The 17548-nt window shown below is 41.3% G+C and overlaps 2 protein-coding genes across 5 annotated transcripts; one reads left to right on the top strand and one right to left on the bottom strand.

Annotated features, from left to right (window-relative positions):
- Window positions 1-899: 899 nt before the first annotated feature.
- MRPL30 (mitochondrial ribosomal protein L30) lies at window positions 900-8317 on the bottom strand. 4 transcript variants are annotated; one of them, XM_036344342.1, is made up of 6 exons: window positions 8177-8305; window positions 4774-4893; window positions 3407-3484; window positions 1885-1965; window positions 1415-1561; window positions 900-1198 (listed from the first exon to the last, which is right to left on the bottom strand). In XM_036344342.1, exons 2-6 carry the CDS (start codon window positions 4810-4812, stop codon window positions 992-994), a joined length of 552 nt encoding a protein of 183 aa, XP_036200235.1. In that variant the 5' UTR covers window positions 4813-4893; window positions 8177-8305; the 3' UTR covers window positions 900-991. The 4 variants fall into 4 exon arrangements, with proteins under 4 accessions (XP_036200235.1, XP_036200237.1, XP_036200238.1 ...); XM_036344344.1 differs by lacking the exon at window positions 4774-4893 and having other exon boundaries at window positions 3407-3552; window positions 8177-8317; XM_036344345.1 differs by lacking the exon at window positions 4774-4893 and having other exon boundaries at window positions 8177-8316.
- Window positions 8258-17302, top strand: MITD1 (microtubule interacting and trafficking domain containing 1). Its single transcript, XM_036344340.1, is given in 9 exon segments — window positions 8258-8589; window positions 11960-12061; window positions 14168-14304; window positions 14385-14430; window positions 14519-14548; window positions 14551-14570; window positions 15467-15582; window positions 16931-16991; window positions 17087-17302. Coding segments are annotated over 9 exon segments (915 nt in total). The 5' UTR covers window positions 8258-8282; the 3' UTR covers window positions 17183-17302.
- The last annotated feature ends 246 nt before the right edge of the window (window positions 17303-17548 follow it).

Here is a 17548-nt window from a genome sequence, read left to right as displayed (position 1 = left end):
CAGTTAGACTGAGCTCTTTGACCTTCAATAATACTCACTAACTGTTGAATTAAAAATGTAATTGCCTTTACTTATTAGGGATATCTGTTCTGGCTTCATTTCAGGTGGCACTTCTGCTTGATGCCCCAAAACATAAAGACCTTGGACAGGATGGATACTGGGACCACAAACAATGACTGTGCCAATGTTGCCCAGCCCAAATGTTATAAGGAAGGAAAACAAAGGGTCACTAGAATTTGAAGATTCTTCACCATCATCAACAGAATGGCCCAGTACTGCCCCTCTCCTAAGAGTCTTACTTCCCCCCACCTTCCAGGTACCTGAAATAGAAAAAAAGGAAATGGAACAATTCTCTCTAAAATATTTCTCCCTTCTTTAAAAAACCATCTCAACTGTTGGTAGAGGTTTCTTAGGAATTCAAAGAACGCCAGTAAACGTTAGGCCAAATTAGATTTATAAGGAGAAAATAAGTGTTTTTGGTATTACATTTAAGTATAAAATGAAGCCAAGTCCACATATGGACTTAGAGACACCGCACAAAGCAGCTGCTCCAGCTGCGCCCACGGTTTAACGACTGTGGCTGAAGCTCTGGTCTCTGGCAGAACAGACGGGAGGTCCTGAAGGGCAGCTCTGATTTCACCAACACACAACACAACGCTCACTCACAGGGCCATTCGCAGAACTCGTTGAATTCAGTTAAACAAGAAAACAAAAAATTTTTTTTAAGTTAATATCGATTGCTAAGGAGACATCTGAACCTAAATGTTCAAACAATGCCGTTCTTACCCATTTGCAGTGAAACTATTAGGGGCAAAGGGAGGAGGACTCAACCACATAATAGCACTAAAACCTCCAAGCCTATAGTCAGAAAAAATCACACCAAGTTTAGTCAGTAAAAATGACTAGCATTTAAAATATATTTTAATGAGAACACTTCTAACATCTTTAAATAAAAATGATTTGCACTTTTCAATCTGGAACAGCTCTGGCATTAGGGCTTAATTGCTTTCTGGTCCACGGGTTTTAGCTGCCACCGGACTACCAACTCCCCATTGCTCTTGAGGCAGGTGTGAGCCATGTCCTCCTCGGTGGGGAGTCCTTGTGGCAACTTCAGGGGCTTGATTCTTATCAAATGTTTAACCACTTTCAGTTTCGCGTTCACCGAAGGGATGTTCTTGTGAACTTGAGGAGTGTGCGCCTACCAATGAAGGGAAATAGTGTTAGAGATCAATTTCAAAAGCACAGGTGGTCCCATGCTTCAGTGAAATGAATGAAGGCTCACTCTGTCTAAATCAAACTTCCAAATACATTCCGCTAAATAATACATTTAAACAAAAAATATTAAACATATTCCTTAAAGTTTAAAAAGTGCCAAATTTAAACCATGCTAAAGATGACTAAAATCCTTGCATACCTTTTCTATTCCAAGCATCTTTACTACATCTTTTTCCCAATATGGACGGCCTTTTATACTTTTTATTCTGGTAACAATATGCAGTTTATGAGGGTGTTGTGGATCCCCACCATATTTTTCATGATCTTCTGGTGAAGGCTGAAACACCTAGAAAGGAAGAATCGTAAATGGTAAATTTTCAAGTTACATAGTTTATATGTACCTCCTTTTTACCCCTAAAACACCCCCCAAAAAACCCAAAACAAAACCAAAAAAACCCCCCAAACAACATAATGATCTCATCCCTAATCTATAATAATAAAAGTATAATATGCTAATTAAACTGGACGGCCGAACGACCTTCCGGATGAAGCTGGGGCTGCGAGGGCCGAGCCCCCTGCACATATTTCGTGAATCAAGTTATTTTATCTTTCTAAAAATAACATGTTTTAAAAAATAGTAACATTAAAACAAAGAATCCTTGTTCTTACTTTATCTGGAATTCTTGACTTGGTAAATTTATGACGAATCCAATCTGTACAAACGAGAGACTCCACACCTTTTGTCACCGTCTAAAATATAATATAAAACATTAGCTTTTTAGAACTGTCTAGTGCAGAAACCCATTTCAATTTTGGGGTGACAAAAGTCTGTTTTTACCTAACCTGTAATTTTATTTATTTACTTTTTAAAATGTTTTTATTGATTTTATTCATTCATTCATTTATTTATTTTAATCCTCAGGGAAAGACAGAAATATTGGTGCGAGAGAAACAAATCAACAGTTTGCTTCCTGCACTCACCCCAACCAGGGCGCGAGCCAGGGAGGAGCCTGCAACCAAGGTATGTGCCCTTGACTGGAATCGAAGTTGGGACCCTTCAGCCCTCAGGTCAGTGTTCTACCCACTGAGCCAAAACTGGCTAGGGCCTAACCTGTAATTTTAAGCATTAACCTCAGCCCCTTACATGAATCTTACCACTAACATATTATAAAATAAAATAAACCACACTAATTATATATAGACTACTAGACCAGGGGTTGGCAATATTTTTCCATAAAGGACCAGATAGTGAATATTTCTAGCTTGGAGCTATATGGTTTCCATTGCCAAGTCTCAACTCTGCCACTATAGGGCAAAAATAGCCTAAACAATATAATAAACAAATGGAGGTGGCTGTGTTCCAACAAAACTTTATTTACAAAAATAGGTGGTGGGCTGGATTTGGCCTGCAGGCTGCAGTTTGCCAACCCCTGCTCTAGACAATGTGCAATTATTCAGCTTCAACAATACAATGCAAAAGAAAAGTCAAAATGAGTATCCACTTTTCTTTCTAGTCCCAACAGTATCATCCCTCCTAGTTCCTATCTCTTGTCCCCTTCCTATAATCCTCCAGTCCGGTTTCTCTCAGCTTGCAAAAGAGAAGGGCTCAGTGCCAATCCTTCATTCCAGGTAACTGCTCTCTGGATGGGCAATAATCATTCCCTCCCTGTACTGCAGAGATGGCACAAACAATGAGAGAAGGTGCTCTATCCTCTGAGCCAAACAGGCTGGGGCCAGACCGTATGGTCTCACAGGCCTGGGCAGACTGTTCCCCAGCCCTGATCAAGACTCTGGCCCTCTAAGCTGCACCACCGCAGTTTCTAAAAAAAAGGCTTGAAGAAAATACATGACAATACGAACATGAATGGTCTCTGGGAGACTGTTTTTTCTTCTTTTCTATCTTTTTCTAATTTCCTAAGATTGAAAATGTACTCTTTTCATAATTGAAGAGGGAGAGGAAAAAAAAAAAAAAAACGCCTAAAATTTTAGACCTTTTGTGATTCTAAATGTTTAGGGATATAACAGCAGATAAATCATAAATAAACAAAATTAACCCTCAACCTTAAAAGATTAATATATAAAAATAGTTAAGCTTAACTTGCTCATATGTTTTGTTAATTAGAAAAGAAAAAGAAAAATTTTGCAGAAACAAACAAAGAAAAAAAGATAACTCTTGAAAATGAAAACTTACGTGTAGTCTGCCCGGGGGCCTCTGAACCACCGAGCGCAAAATCCCGGCCATGAGTGCGGTGGCCGTCCTCTGCAGAGGCTGTGCCGGGTAGGAAACAGATCTCTGAGTCAAATATGTCTTGAAAATAAACAGATTCCCCCCTCTGTCTACAAAAATGAAACAAGTTAATTGTAAACTTGACTGAAGTTTAAGAGTAAAACCTTGGTTATTTTAATACAATAAAGGCAAGAATTAAGTTATTGTAAATGTTTCATTTGGAGTTCAGCAAAACCATCGGTAGTAATTTCATATGAACCACAACCCATTTTTGCCAAATGAATTAGAGCTCAGAGGATTCAACAAAATTGGAGCAATGGGAGTTACTAAAGCCCATCATTTAAAAAATCTTCTCCAACAATGAGGGCACAGAAAGAATGCTTTGTTATAGAATCACAAAAAATTAAATAGCTGAAGGGACAGAAGGAATCCCAAATCCTAGCATTAGAACTGACAACCCTCTTATCCCAGAAAGTTCACCCAAGGTACTCAGCTACCCAGGAAGTATATGGTCTAGAACTCAATTCCATTAATACCTAGTCCAATGCGTTTTCACTAAATCGTAACACCTTTATGTTAAAAGGTAAAGCAGAACTCTCTTTTCTGTCTAGTTGTGCTTTTTAAACTATTTTTTTTTAACAAACACATATTGTTTCTATGACTTAAATAAGTCATGTTTACTTAGACACATAACAATTATAGCTCACTATACTGATATATAGTGAAAGCTGAGAGATAAGGTGCATGACTTTGGACCTCAATCAATACAATACAGCATGAACAGTTTCTAGCTGAAATCACCCGTTTGCTAGCTGGTTGTTTATATACATACTAGAGGCCCAGTGTACGAAATTCGTGCACTCGGAAAGGGGGTGTCTCTCAGCCCTCTCGCAGTCCGGGAGCCCTTGGGGGATGTTTAACTGACGGCTTAGGCCTGCTCCCCCCTGCACTCGCCAGCTGTGAGCCAGCTTCTAGCCAAGTGGCTCTCCCCCGTGGGAGAGCACTGACCACCAGGGGACAGCTCCTGCATTGAGCGTCCGCACCCTGGTAGTCAGTGTGTGTCATAGTGACCGGTTGTTCCGCCGTTCGGTTGATTTGCCTATTAGCCTTTTATTATAGGATTTGAATCAAGGTTTCCTTAGAAGAGATGCTTAGTCCTGTGGCCCTCCAATCAAATAAATAATGCTAAATTATTTTCTCTACCATACTTTTCTCTACCGTACTTCTGCCTTCCAAGTTAAACATTATATACTAACTCAACTCAATTAGCTTCACACTTAGTTAAATCTTTCTCTTATCACTTACAATTCAACACAAACCTCCTAACTGACCTTCCTGTTTTCATTCCATTCTTCCTGTCTTTCCTCCATAGTAGCAATCACCTCATTAAAACCTAAATCAGCTCATGTCAACTCCTCTGCTCAAAACCTTCAGAAGAGCCAGGTTTGTCACTGTTGGAGAAGGGTACACGTAAGAAGGGAAGCTAGAATGATCCCTATGGTCCAATGATACAGGATTAGAGTTGGAACTCATGTTCAGCTCAATATAGGTATAAATGGATATAGACACAATTCTATACATGGATGTAACATAGTTTAACTTTGTTAGCTCAGAGGACCTAATAGCAATGGCATCCCAGTGAAAATGAGCATGCCCAGTGCCTAGATCAGTGATGGCGAACCTTTTGAGCTCGGCGTGTCAACATTTTGAAAAACTCTAACTTAACTCTGGTGCCGTGTCACATATAGAAATTTTTTGATATTTGCAACCATAGTAAAACAAAGACTTACATTTTTGATATTTATTTTATATATTTAAATGCCATTTAACAAAGAAAAATCAACCCAAAAAATGAGTTCGCGTGTCACCTCTGACACGCGTGTCATAGGTTCGCCATCACTGGCCTAGATCATAGTTTCTAGTAGAATTCTCTAAGGAAAGGAACCAGAGCTCCTTGGATAAGTAGCTGATACATGACTGCAGCAGGGGATATACAAAGGTGAGTGTGGGACATCTTGTAGTGCTAGAAAGGACCATTCAAAAAATCAAAATGATAAAGTATGTCAAAGGGACATAGGGGCCCACTGAAGGAGCTCCCAATGGCTACAGCTGGACTAATGTGAGCAACAAAATAAGTAATGAAGTATTGGCTTATAATCCAAACCATAAAATAACCATGAGTTGTGGGGAAGGCCTGGGTCGGGGGGCAGGAGCAGGCCAGAAGGGGTCAATGGGGAAAGAAGGGACATATGTAATACTTTTAACAATAAAAATTAAAAAGAAAAATAACTGAGTCCATACTGACGTAATTAAGTGAATAAATTAAATTAATGACAGAGAAAAAACACATACCTTCCTTACAGAAGAATTCCAAATAGTTTATGTAGCTATTCCCTCCTCAAAGAGGTTGAGCAAAACCACTCACTCCTGAAGTGAGGGCAGTGCTCAATGACCTGTTCCCAGAGGACAGTATAGAAAAGGGGGAAATAACACTACACTAGAGAAACCTGACCAACAGGATGTCAGCTAGAAAGATTAATTAACATCAACTGTAATAGCAGCCAAGTTCATAGCATGTACCCTTGATATGATAGAACGCGACTTGCACTTCACCTCTGTGGTCTTCTTCCCAGAACCCCATAACACCACTCTTATGGGAGAAACATCAAACTCCAATTGAGAGACATTGTACAAAACACCTGACTGCCCCCAAATTGTCAAGGTCATCATAAACAGGAAGGTCTGAGAAACTGTCATAGTTACGAGGAGCCTAAGGAGACATGATGACTAAATGCAGTGATATAGTATCTTGGGTGGGATTCTGGAACAGGAAAAGGACGTCAGGTACAATCTAAAAAAATCTAAATGAAATAACACCTTTAGTTAATAATCTATCAATATTGGTTCATCAATTACAGTAATGGAAGGTGTTAAAAGGGGAGACTGGGCCTGGGGTATGTAGAATCTCTGTGCTAGCTTCACAAGTTTCTAAAATCTGAAACTATTCTAAAATTATTTATTAAAAAATGAAAAACCTCCAACGCCTGTCCATTTCCATCGGAGTGACAGCCAGTCCTCACACTCCCTCCCCCACCCCTTACACTTACTGGCCAATTACTCTCCTGCCCCATGGTTAAACATATCGGTCCCCTTGTTGGTTCTAAACTTGCCAGGCAGGCATTCTCCCTGGTAATGGCTGTTCCTGCCCCTGATGTTCATATGGTTAATTCTCTGACTTTTTTCCATTTTTGGCTCAAATCTCATCTCAATGAGGTCTACTCTGATTCCATTATTTAACATTTTGACCCACACCACAATTGCCAACTCGCCTCATTCGATCCCTCTTCCTCTCTTCTTTCCATAGCACTTATCTTCTAACTTAATTTAATTATGTGTTAGGTTTGTGGTTTATTGTCTATCTCCACCCAATAGAATGTTAGTTCCACCAAGACAGGATTTTAAAATTTTGTTTTGTTTTTGGTCTGTTCTGTCGTTCTGATACATCCCACGCATCCACCTAAAGCAGCACCTGCCATGTAACAGGCAATCAATTAAATTTTACTCAACGAATGAAGTATAAGTTACAGGCTTCAGAAGGTGCGATAGTCAAAAGCTCTAAGTTTTAATAAAGGTTGTCTTTCATAACTCTTGGACCTTGAAACAATTTTAATACCTTCTACTTTACAATAACTTTTCTTTCGTTTTTATCAAGGGTTTCTATTTTATCATTATTTTTTCCTTTTTATTGAATGTATTGGGGTGGCACTGGTTAACAAAAATTACACAGGTTTCAGGCGCACAGTTCCACAACACATCATCTGTACACTGTACTGTGTTCACCACCTCAAATAATAACCTGTCTCTTGCACTAATGCAAAAGTAGGAAAATACACGCATCACGAGATAAGTATAATCCCATTTTCAAAAAAAAAAATGTCTGTGAATGTGTGGGAAGCTATCAGAAACACGTTAACATACCCTTGGGGGGTGGGCAGGCTACTGGGGCAAGTTTTCCTTTTTTCCTCCTGTAATGCCCAATAGATGGTTATTGCTGCTCTTGTACAATGACCATGCATATAACTGTTTATTTTTAAAAACACAACAAACTATTTCCTTTCCTATAGAGACATCTATGTAGTGATAAAGGCAAAGAGCGTCTCTTCTTTGAATTCCTAAAGCCCAACAAGCACTAGGCAGGCCTCCTACGTGCCTTTTGGCAAAAAATACGCAGCACAAGCAGCTTTGGGTACGTGGCCACCAAACCACGGTGGCAAAATCACAGCTTTTAGTAAAATGACGAATCGTTTATCTGCTCATTTCGGCAGGTTCGCCTTCTAAAATGCAGCGGTTAGAACATCAGGCAGGTTCGCATCTGCGTTAACAACAAATTAAACTACACGGAATGCCCACTTGGCAGGCCAGCGTCATGCATGAGGCAGAAGCACCGAAAATGCGAACCCGCGCGAGCGGCCCTTTCCCCAGCCGCGCAGCCCAGGCGGCCCGACCCCGGCGCGTCCCGAACCCGGGTTCGCGTCCCGGAACCCCTCCCACGGGGGCGCGATCGCGGCGGCCGCCGGCTTTCCGGACGCCAAAGGGACCGCGTCCGGCCAGGGCACGCCTCGATCCCGCGACCCGCCGACGCAAACGGGGGAAATCAACCCGCGTCTACACAGGGCTCCCCGCTGGGGACGCCCGGCAAAACCGCCGCACTTGGGGCCACGCACCCCCACTCACCTACGGGCCCTAAAGGCTGCGAAGCCCCAACTTGCCCGCCGACAGGAAGCTGAACAGACACCACCGAGTGCTCCCCTCAAACCCGGCCGCCACAGTCGGGGCAAAAATGCTGCCCTTTCAAGGTTCCGGCCGACTCCCTTCCACGCCAGGGCCACCCGGAGCGCGAGCGGGCGGGTGTCTGTGTCAGGTGACCGCCTCCCGGAAGCGCCGCGGACCCCGCCCTCTCGGACTGGGTGGGAGGCGGAGTGGGGTTCCCAGGATCATGGCCAAACCCGGGATGGGGCTGGACCCCGGGGGCGTAGCTGCCGCCACTGTGCTAAAGCGGGCGGTGGAGCTGGACGCCGAGTCCCGGTACCCGCAGGCGCTGGTGTGTTACCAGGAGGGCATCGACCTGCTGCTGCAGGTTCTCAAAGGTGAGCCCGGAGCCCTGGAGGGGTGGGGGAGGGGGATGGGGGGTGGGTGGTGTCGGGAGGGAGGGGTGCCGAGAGGGAGATAGAGAAAGGGGCAGCGTCCCGCAGTGTCGGGCGGAGTGTGAGTTCATGATTCCTGGGCACCGCGAGGAAGCAGCCAGATGCAGAAGGTGGCACATTTTACTGGTCAAATGGTCTGATTCCTTTTATATATTTAATAGGTGGATGTCAGCAAGAAAAGGGGGATATTGCTATAGAATTTTAAGAGACACAACCAAATATAATTCATATGCCCTTATAGGACTTGTGTTTGAACGAACTATAGGAGATCATTTTGGAAAGTTAGAATATGGATTTGGCAATATTAAAATCATTAATTAGCTCTGTTAGGCAGTAGGTTTTCTTAGAAAACTTTTTAAACACTTTTTTAGTTTTTAGAGACGCAGACCGAAGTATTCCGGGAAGAAACACTGAAACACATGTGGCAAAACGCTAATAATTTTTAAATCTAGGTGCTGGGGAATAAGGCTGTTCATGACACTGTTACTCTTACTTTCTGTTTAGGAGTTTCATTAAAAGTAAACAAAAATAAAATCACACGGTGGTAGAAGAAAACATTTTGTTTTTCCGTAAGAATGAGATGTACTGATATTTGGTGTGAGAAATGCTAAATTGTGGGTGTGGACAGTGAGACTTTGTTACATAAAGTTTGGGTACAGTGTTGTGAAGTACCCAAAACCCTAACACCAGCACAATCTCTGGTACATAGTAGATGCCCAGTAATTGTTTTAAGTTAAGAGCAGCCCTTGCTTCCCTCACCCTGGAGCTCCCAGTCTGGCCTCCCCGCCACACCCCCTTGCCTTTTAGCCTGTTTATAATGTTACTAGAGGTCCGGTGCACGGATTTGTGCACTGGTGGGGTCCCTTGGCCTGGCCTACGCCCTCTCACAATCCAGGACCCCTCAGGGGATGTCAGACTGCCAGTTTCGGTCCAATCTCTGCAGGCCAGGCCGAGGGAACCCCACCGGAGTACGAATCCGTGCACCGGGCCTCTAGTATGCATATAAGATCTTTGGTTAATCTCTTCCCGCCCTCCCCTGCCCTCCTTCCTTCTGAGATTCATCAGTCTGTTCCATGTTTCCATGCCTGTGCATTGAGCGTCTGCCCCCAGGATCCATGTAATGGTGAGGAGGATGGTAACAATAAGAGTATTAGCACTTATGAGTGCCAAGTGCCAGGCACTGTGCAGTACTCATTAAAGGCATGATCTCATTTCATTCTAACATTTGCCCTATGAAGGAGGTGATGTTATCCTCATTTTATAGCAAAAAAAGTTTGCCTTCCAGTTCTACTACTATTGATAGAGTCGCATTTGGAAGGGAAGGCTTTAAAGCAGTGGCTCTCCACCTTCTGGCCCTTTAAATACAGTTCCTCACGTTGTGACCCAACCATAAAATTATTTTCGTGGCTACTTCATCACTGTCATGTTGCTACTGTTATGAATTGTAATGTAAATACCTGATCTGCAGGATGGTCTTAGGCGACCCCTGTGAAAGGGTCGTTCGACCGCCAAAGGGGTCGCGACCCACAGTTTGAGAACCGCTGCTTTAAAGACTGTGGTGTACTGACTCCCAAAAAGAGAGATGGTGCACAGTGTTGGTCAGGCAGAGCACTGCTCAAGTCCTGGCGCTTTGGGAGTCTGAAGCAGGAGACTCACAGGAGAGCTGCTGCAGTGTGCTCCACTGAGCCTGCAGAGGTTACAGAGACCCTGACATGATCTTACAGGTTAAGGTACAGACGGAAAATAACTCCAAAACAGGGAATAAGTGCCAGGAGCGAGCTATGGCCGAGTACAGGAAGGGTTTAAAGTTAAAGGTCATTTTGGGGGTGAAAAAGTAGATGTGGCTTTTTATATAGGGCCTTTGGAGGATTAGCAGAATTTCAGAAACCCGACATTCAGTTAGTAGTGTTCAAATTCTCTCTGTACTGTTTAACCAAATAAGCCGTCCACTTTGTTTCACCATATGTCTATAGAGGAAGAGTGAGAAGTAAAGATGAAAGGTAGGTTGGGTCTTGGAGCACACTGGACGGCCTTGACTGCTGGAGATTTTACTCATTTCATAGACAAGGAGAAACCATTTAAAGTTTTTACAAAGCAGCGCTGTAATTGAAGTTGCCTCTCAGGGCTTGTCTCTCTTAGGACCGTCGATGGAGGCTAAAATTAATAGGTTAAAGAGTGATGAAAAACAGGATGCCTTTCCTCAAGATAACAAAGGAGAAAATAGTGATTTTATAGTGGAGAGATTTTGTGAACTCCACCATCACCAAGTGACCAGAGTTTACATTGGCATCATGTGCCCACTGAGAAGGGTGCAACACCTCTGTGATTTTTCTTGCCAATAAAGCATAACTTTAATCATGAGAAAACATCAACAGCCAAAAATGAGAGACATTCTACAAAACAACTGGCCACTACTCTTCCTAAATGTCAAGGTCATAAAAGGCAGAGAGAGTCTAAGGAACTATTGCAAATTGGAGTACACAAAGGAGGAGACATGACAACTAAATGCTATGTGGGATCCTGGACCAGAAAACAACCTTTCTTTCGTGGGAAAATTGGAGAAATAGGTTTATAGATGAGCTAATAGTGTTGAATCAATGTTAATTTCCTGACTCTGATAATTATACTATGTATATATGATGTGTTAATCTTAGGGGAATCTGAGTGAAGGGAGTATACCATCTTTGCAACTTCCATAAATACAAAGTTAATTCAAAATAAAATGTTTTAAAAACGAAGATTTTAAAAATGAAGTTGTCATGGGAAATATAAGCAGTATCAAAAGGAAGGAAAGAACCAGAAGTGAAGTGGTTAATGATTGGGTTCGGGGGATGGGATTTTGGGGTAAGATTTTATAGATAAAGTATATTCAAAGTTACCTTACATTTCGGGGTGGCTAGGAAAATGATTGAGCATCACCTGGAAGAGAAGCTGGTTTTGTGGGAGAAAGATAGATACTGTATTGTTAGCTCTGTTTTTTATTATTATTATTATGCTAAGATTTCAAACTTGTGGGTGATTAGGGCAAAACGGCGCTCAGACCTGGTTTGACATGTAAGAAGCCAGCTCTGTTGCCTCACCAGATTTGGTGTGTCCGGCAGTGAGACCCAGTGCAGGAGGGCCCACTCCTAAGGAAAACCGCCTCAGGTGCTTCGTGCGCCGCTGATCAAGTCAAATTTGTGTCTTTGAGGACCGAGGCACACCTTGCTATGGGATGGGAAATGTGCGGGAGGCTTGGGAAGCCGGGAAATAATGCCTGCACTACATAGAAAAACCGTTTGGAAACTTGGGACTATATTTACTTAATTTGTAGGCACCAAAGATGATACAAAGAAATGTAACCTCAGGAAAAAAATTTCCGACTACATGGATAGAGCAGAAAACATAAAGAAGTACTTGGATCAAGAAAAAGAAGGTAAAGAGGCTGTGTTAGAGAATGTGTTCTACACTATTGCCAAAGCCCTTTTCTTTCATTTTATTATTAAGTATTACATATGTCTCCTTTTTCCCCGATTGCCCACTCCCCCATTCCTACCCCCCTCCCCCAAAGCCCATTTCACCCTGTGTTTCTGGCCCTCCCGTTGGAGCTCGGTGGAGTGGACCCGTTTACTCTGCATTTCTGCTCCCCTGTACAGAAGCTATTCTTAACCTTTTTGGGGGCTGAGTGGGGAGTGAGGTGGTAGTCAGACACCCTCTTGAGAATCTGATGAAAGCTGTAAAGACTGCAGACCTTTGCCTGCTGTTCTAAGGAATTCACAGATCCCCATTAAGCTTATGTGTGGACCCAGTTTAAATTAACACTACAGAGGAATACTGAATATGAATCCTATGTATTTCTCTTCATAATATGACCAAAATACTAAAGTATCTAAAGAAACTCCTGGGACGGCTTTGGAGTTGTTTTGTTTTTGTTTTAAATATATTTTATTGATTTTTTACAGAGAGGAAGGGAGAGGGATAGAGAGTTAGAAACATCGATGAGAGAGAAACATGGATCAGCTGCCTCCTGAACACCCCCTACTGGGGATGTGCCTGCAACCAAGGTATATGCCCTTGACCAGAATCGAACCTGGGACCCTTCAGTTTGCAGGCCGACGCTCTATCCACTGAGCCAAACTGGTTAGGGCCGTCTTTGGAGTTTTGTTGTAAAACAGAACATTTCAGATTAGAGATGCTGTAGTATTGTTACCTATTTATTATTAGTTCTCTCCTCATGAGCATTCTAGTTTACAACCATAAATATAAATCTTAAAGAGCTTTGATAACTTATTTAATAATTATTCAACTTTAATGAATCCTACTGACCCTCTGGCACCCTAGTCTTTGGCTTGGGTTATTGAGAAATACTATCAATTTCCGTTTAAAACACTCCCATGCAAGTTCTAATAAAGACTTCTGAACTTCATATTATATTGCATTTATGTATTTAAACTCACTTTAGCTATTAAATTGCAGGGCATAAAAGACTTAAATCTAGCCCTGACTGGTTTGGCTCAGTGGATAGAGAGTCGGCCTGCAAACTGAAGGGTCCCAGGTTCGATTCCAGTCAAGGGCATGTACCTTGGTTGCGGGCACATCCCCAGTATGGAGTTTGCAGGAGGCAGCTGACCCATGTTTCTCTCTCATCGATGTTTCTAACTCTCTATCCTTCTCCCTTCCTCTCTGTAAAAAATCAATAAAATATATTTTTAAAAAAAGACTTAAATCTAAAGAGAAGGACCAGATAGCCACTACAGTTCTACTTATGGTGACAGGAATATCAGATATCGTTATGCATACAGTCTTCTCTTGAATAAAATGCCTGGTTCCTAGGAATCAGCTCAAGAACCTGTTCCGAGAAATCTCTGGACCTTCCCACGTGCCTGGCCTCTGTAAAGGCAGGAGCCACTTGTGGATGGTTTGCCTTATTTACCTCTGTACGTGTGGCATCCTGCCACGTGCCTGGTATACACCAGGGATTAAACAACGTTTACTGAGTGGAGGAGTTAAAAAAATTAAATTGTATCTGATCCTGATGAATCACTATATGTGGGGAGCAGCTATAGGGTTAAGCCTCGGACTGACCTGTTGGCAAAGTCACAAACAAGTCCCAGCTTAGAGGGCACAGTCATCTTAGCATATTTAAGCTTGACCTTATGACCTCCCTAGATCTTATCTGGGAAGCTAATGGGCTGCTGGAAGTGCAGGAAGAACAAGAACAAAAACAAGTGACACTCACAAGAACAGTGTAACTATGGAAACCACTACCTTGTTTACCTCTGACTATAAAATAAAGGCTCAGCTTGCCTGGGGATCTTTCTCTGTGACCTCAGCCAGGCCCCAGGAAGCTCCACGGAGACTAAAGAGAGCTAGAGGGTTCTGAACGCTGTCTCCGTGTAAAACATTCTTCGCCAACTCCATCCACACCTTTGGGAACCCCTGGACCCCCGGGGCTGGACCCCAGCAACTATATATAAATGTAATAAGTATAAAAATAAAATAAGTTGTCACTAGTTTTTATAGTAAAGCTTATGTTTTGTAGATGGAAAGTATCACAAGCAAATTAAAATAGAGGAGAATGCAACAGGATTCAGTTATGAGTCGCTTTTTCAAGAATACCTTAATGAGACAGTGAGAGAAGTTTGGATAGAAGACCCTTATATTAGACATACTCATCAGGTAAGTGTAACCCACTAACATGTGATGGAATGTTATTTAAAATGTGCAAGGTAGTAGTAACCCATCCTAATGTCTTTCAGCTGTATAACTTCCTTCGATTTTGTGAGATGCTTATCAAGAAACCATGTAAAGTACAAACCATTCATCTTCTGACCTCCCTGGATGAAGTAGGTATCTGAAGGCATTTACTCTTTCTTAACTTCATTTTATTCAGTCACAAGATTCAGTTCAAGCAAGGAAAACCTGGACATATGCTTCAGCTAGAGGTATTTCCTTGGGGTGAATTTATTTTCTAACGATGGGCATAAAACACCTTGAGAAAATGCTGTTGATTTTAGTGTCTTGTACCTTGCAATTGGCCAGCTTGCTAAACTTGATTTAAATAGTTTGTCAGTTTAGTCTCTTGCATGTTCTAAGAGACAGTCACACTGACTACACTGTTGACAATTTTGTGTGTGTTTTTTTCCCTACTAGTTGTCACGTGTATCTCTCTCTTTTTTTTTTTTTTAAATATATTTTATTGAGTTTTTACAGAGAGGAAAGGAGTGAGATAGAGAGTTAGAAACATCGATGAGAGAGAAACATCGACCAGCTGCCTCCTGCACACTCCCCACTGGGGATGTGCCTGCAACCAAGGTACATGCCCTTGACCGGAATCGAACCTGGGACCTTTCAGTCCGCAGGCCGACGCTCTATCCACTGAGCCAAACCAGTTTCGGCACGTGTATCTCTTTTCCTTGATTGATTGCATTGGCATTCTGGGGAATCATAGCATGGTAGTGGGCATCTCTCTCTTGATTTTGACTTAACATAGGAATGTTCTAAATAATTCAGATGTCTAGGATTAATTTGAAAATAAGCCAGTTCCATCTAAATAACTAAACAGCATTACTATAAATATATTTTAGGAGATAGGACAGAGTTATGTCCACATTAGAAAAAAACAATTCTTCTGATAAAAACAATTGCTCATAAACTACATCATATTCTTTGCTGGCTTCATTGAGATTAATAGACATTGAAACTAGTGTAGAATTTTTCCATTTTATTTTATTTTTTAATCTTTCCATTTTAATTCACCTATGATACACATTGCATAGCTCAGGGATAATTTAAAATATTAATAACTGAGTCAGAAAATGATATTTTTTCCTATTAATAGGGCTTTGGGAAAGCACAGCAAATTAGTGGCCTGGAAGAAATAAAAGCATCACTTAGGAATCATGGAGTGCTGTTGGAATTAGAATATTCTTCTTCCATACATGACCGAGAAATTAGGTTAGTATATAGTAATATTTTAACTTTTATGCAGTTGAAAAATACTATTTTTATTTTTCTTAAGTTGTATATAATTGCACATAAATATTTCATTTAAATATTGAACTTTTTAAATAAAGCTCAGTTCTAGTATCTTTTCACTTTTGAAGAAAAAAAAAAGTCTGGCTTATTTTGTCCTGTATGTGTTTCGTATTTCCTGATGCAATAAAATTTACATGTTCTATGTCATGTAAGAAGAGGAAGTACTTTTCTCTTCTTACATGACAATTATACATATTGTGTTATGGTATTGAGAGAATTTATTTCCATTTATGTGATACTGATATTTATTTAATGTGGCTTTATTTCTTACACTTTATAAAATATTCTAGTAGGCATGCCAGTATACTGTGTCCATAAAGAAACAGTATATGCAGTTTTTTTAGTGGTATGTTCCCTGTGTTTAGCACAGTGCCTTTCATATGTTTGCTAGAGGCCCGGTGCACAAATTCATGCACAGGTGGGGTCTGGGTGGCTGCCCCGGTGGGGTTTTGGGGGCTGATCGGGGCCTGGATCAGGCTGGTTGGCTGCCGCAGTGCGCGTCATAGCCACCATTCATTCTGCCATTCCAGTCACTGGGCTTTTATATATATAGACATCAATGGCACCCCCAATCTTAGAAAAAACTTAAGCACAACCTAAATGCAAAACCGATGACAATGCAGCTGCTGTGGTTGAAGCAGACAGAGGTCAGGATCCACAGCTCTTCCTGCTTATGCCCCCCTGAACCACCACCACAACCTGCCTGAGTATACTTTGAAACCAGGTGTTGGCAGAACAGGAAAGTTTTATCAGCAGCAAGCTGAAATTCAAGAGTAAGTTTTTTATCCTTACCCAAGGATATGTTTATTGATTTTAGAGAGAGAAGGGGGAGAGAGAGAAAGAGAGACAGAGAGAAAGAGAAAGAAACATTGATGTGAGAAACATCAATCATTTGCATCTTTTACATGCCCCGTCCAGGGATCTTACCTGAAACCTGGGCATGGGCCCTGACCAGAAGTCGAACCCACAACCTTTTGGTGTATGGGATGATGCTCCAACTGAGCCACCTGGCCAGGGCTCAAGAGTAAGTTTTAATGTAATTGTTAAACTCTTTTAATCACTTAATCAAATCAACCCATGGTTTCTCTGAATGTTTTGTTTCATTGTAGACACAGCCCATGAGTTACCCCAGGTTTGGTTCAACTCGTGCTACTGGAGGAAATGGTTTTCTTTTGGGGGGAGATTTGCTGACACTTCATACCCTACAACTTTGCTAATTGTCTGGCATAACTTTCTGGAATATTATACTATATACTTATTTCAATAGGTTCAACAATGGATGGATGATTAAGATTGGAAGGGGACTGGATTATTTTAAGAAACCACAGGTATGATATAGCCTTATGGGTAGGTAGCACTCTTTTTGTATCATTTTAGCATGGCTTTGGTTCTTTGTTAAAAAATTCTTTTCTTCTCTTCTTAGGGTCGTTTTTCCCTTGGATATTGTGATTTTGATTTAAGACCATGTCATGAAACAACAGTGGACATTTTTCATAACAGGCACACAAAAAAAATATGATGGGCAGTAGCTTAATTTACAGTGTATATTTCTATTTTAAGTGAATATTAGATTTTTTTATACTTTGGACATATTATTCCTATAAAATGTGAATTTAATAAACTTGTACATTCCTACTAATTTATGGATTCATTATTCAGTTGTGACCAATCTTAAATATCTTTGTAAATACATTACTTAGATTTACAGCGTTTTAAGTCGTACAGTTAATTTAAACATTTTACCAGCTTTTCTACTACTTGAGTGTTGGAGAGTAAATAAACAAATAATGAGTACCATCTGTCATAAAGATGAACTGGATATTATATTGCCCCTGGGAATTTAGAGTCCAGGAGGAAAAAATATGGAGAAGAGTATTCTTAAGAG

The sequence above is a fragment of the Myotis myotis genome, unplaced genomic scaffold (genome assembly GCF_014108235.1).
Source record: "Myotis myotis isolate mMyoMyo1 unplaced genomic scaffold, mMyoMyo1.p scaffold_m19_p_18, whole genome shotgun sequence".
NCBI lineage: Eukaryota > Metazoa > Chordata > Mammalia > Chiroptera > Vespertilionidae > Myotis > Myotis myotis.
The sequence above is the reverse complement of the archived record's forward strand: the minus strand, read 5'-3'. Positions and strand labels throughout refer to the sequence as shown.

What these genes read in the sequence shown, in the direction of transcription:
- MRPL30 (XM_036344342.1), bottom strand. Translation starts at nt 4,812, where the DNA reads ATGGAGGAAAGACAGGAAGAATGGAATGAAAACAGGAAG. An exon ending in GGCCCCCGGGCAGACTACAC is followed by an intron (nt 1,966 to 3,406) that starts GTAAGTTTTCAT and finishes ATTATATTTTAG; the next exon opens with ACGGTGACAAAAGGTGTGGA. An exon ending in AGTCAAGAATTCCAGATAAA is followed by an intron (nt 1,562 to 1,884) that starts GTAAGAACAAGG and finishes CTTCCTTTCTAG; the next exon opens with GTGTTTCAGCCTTCACCAGA.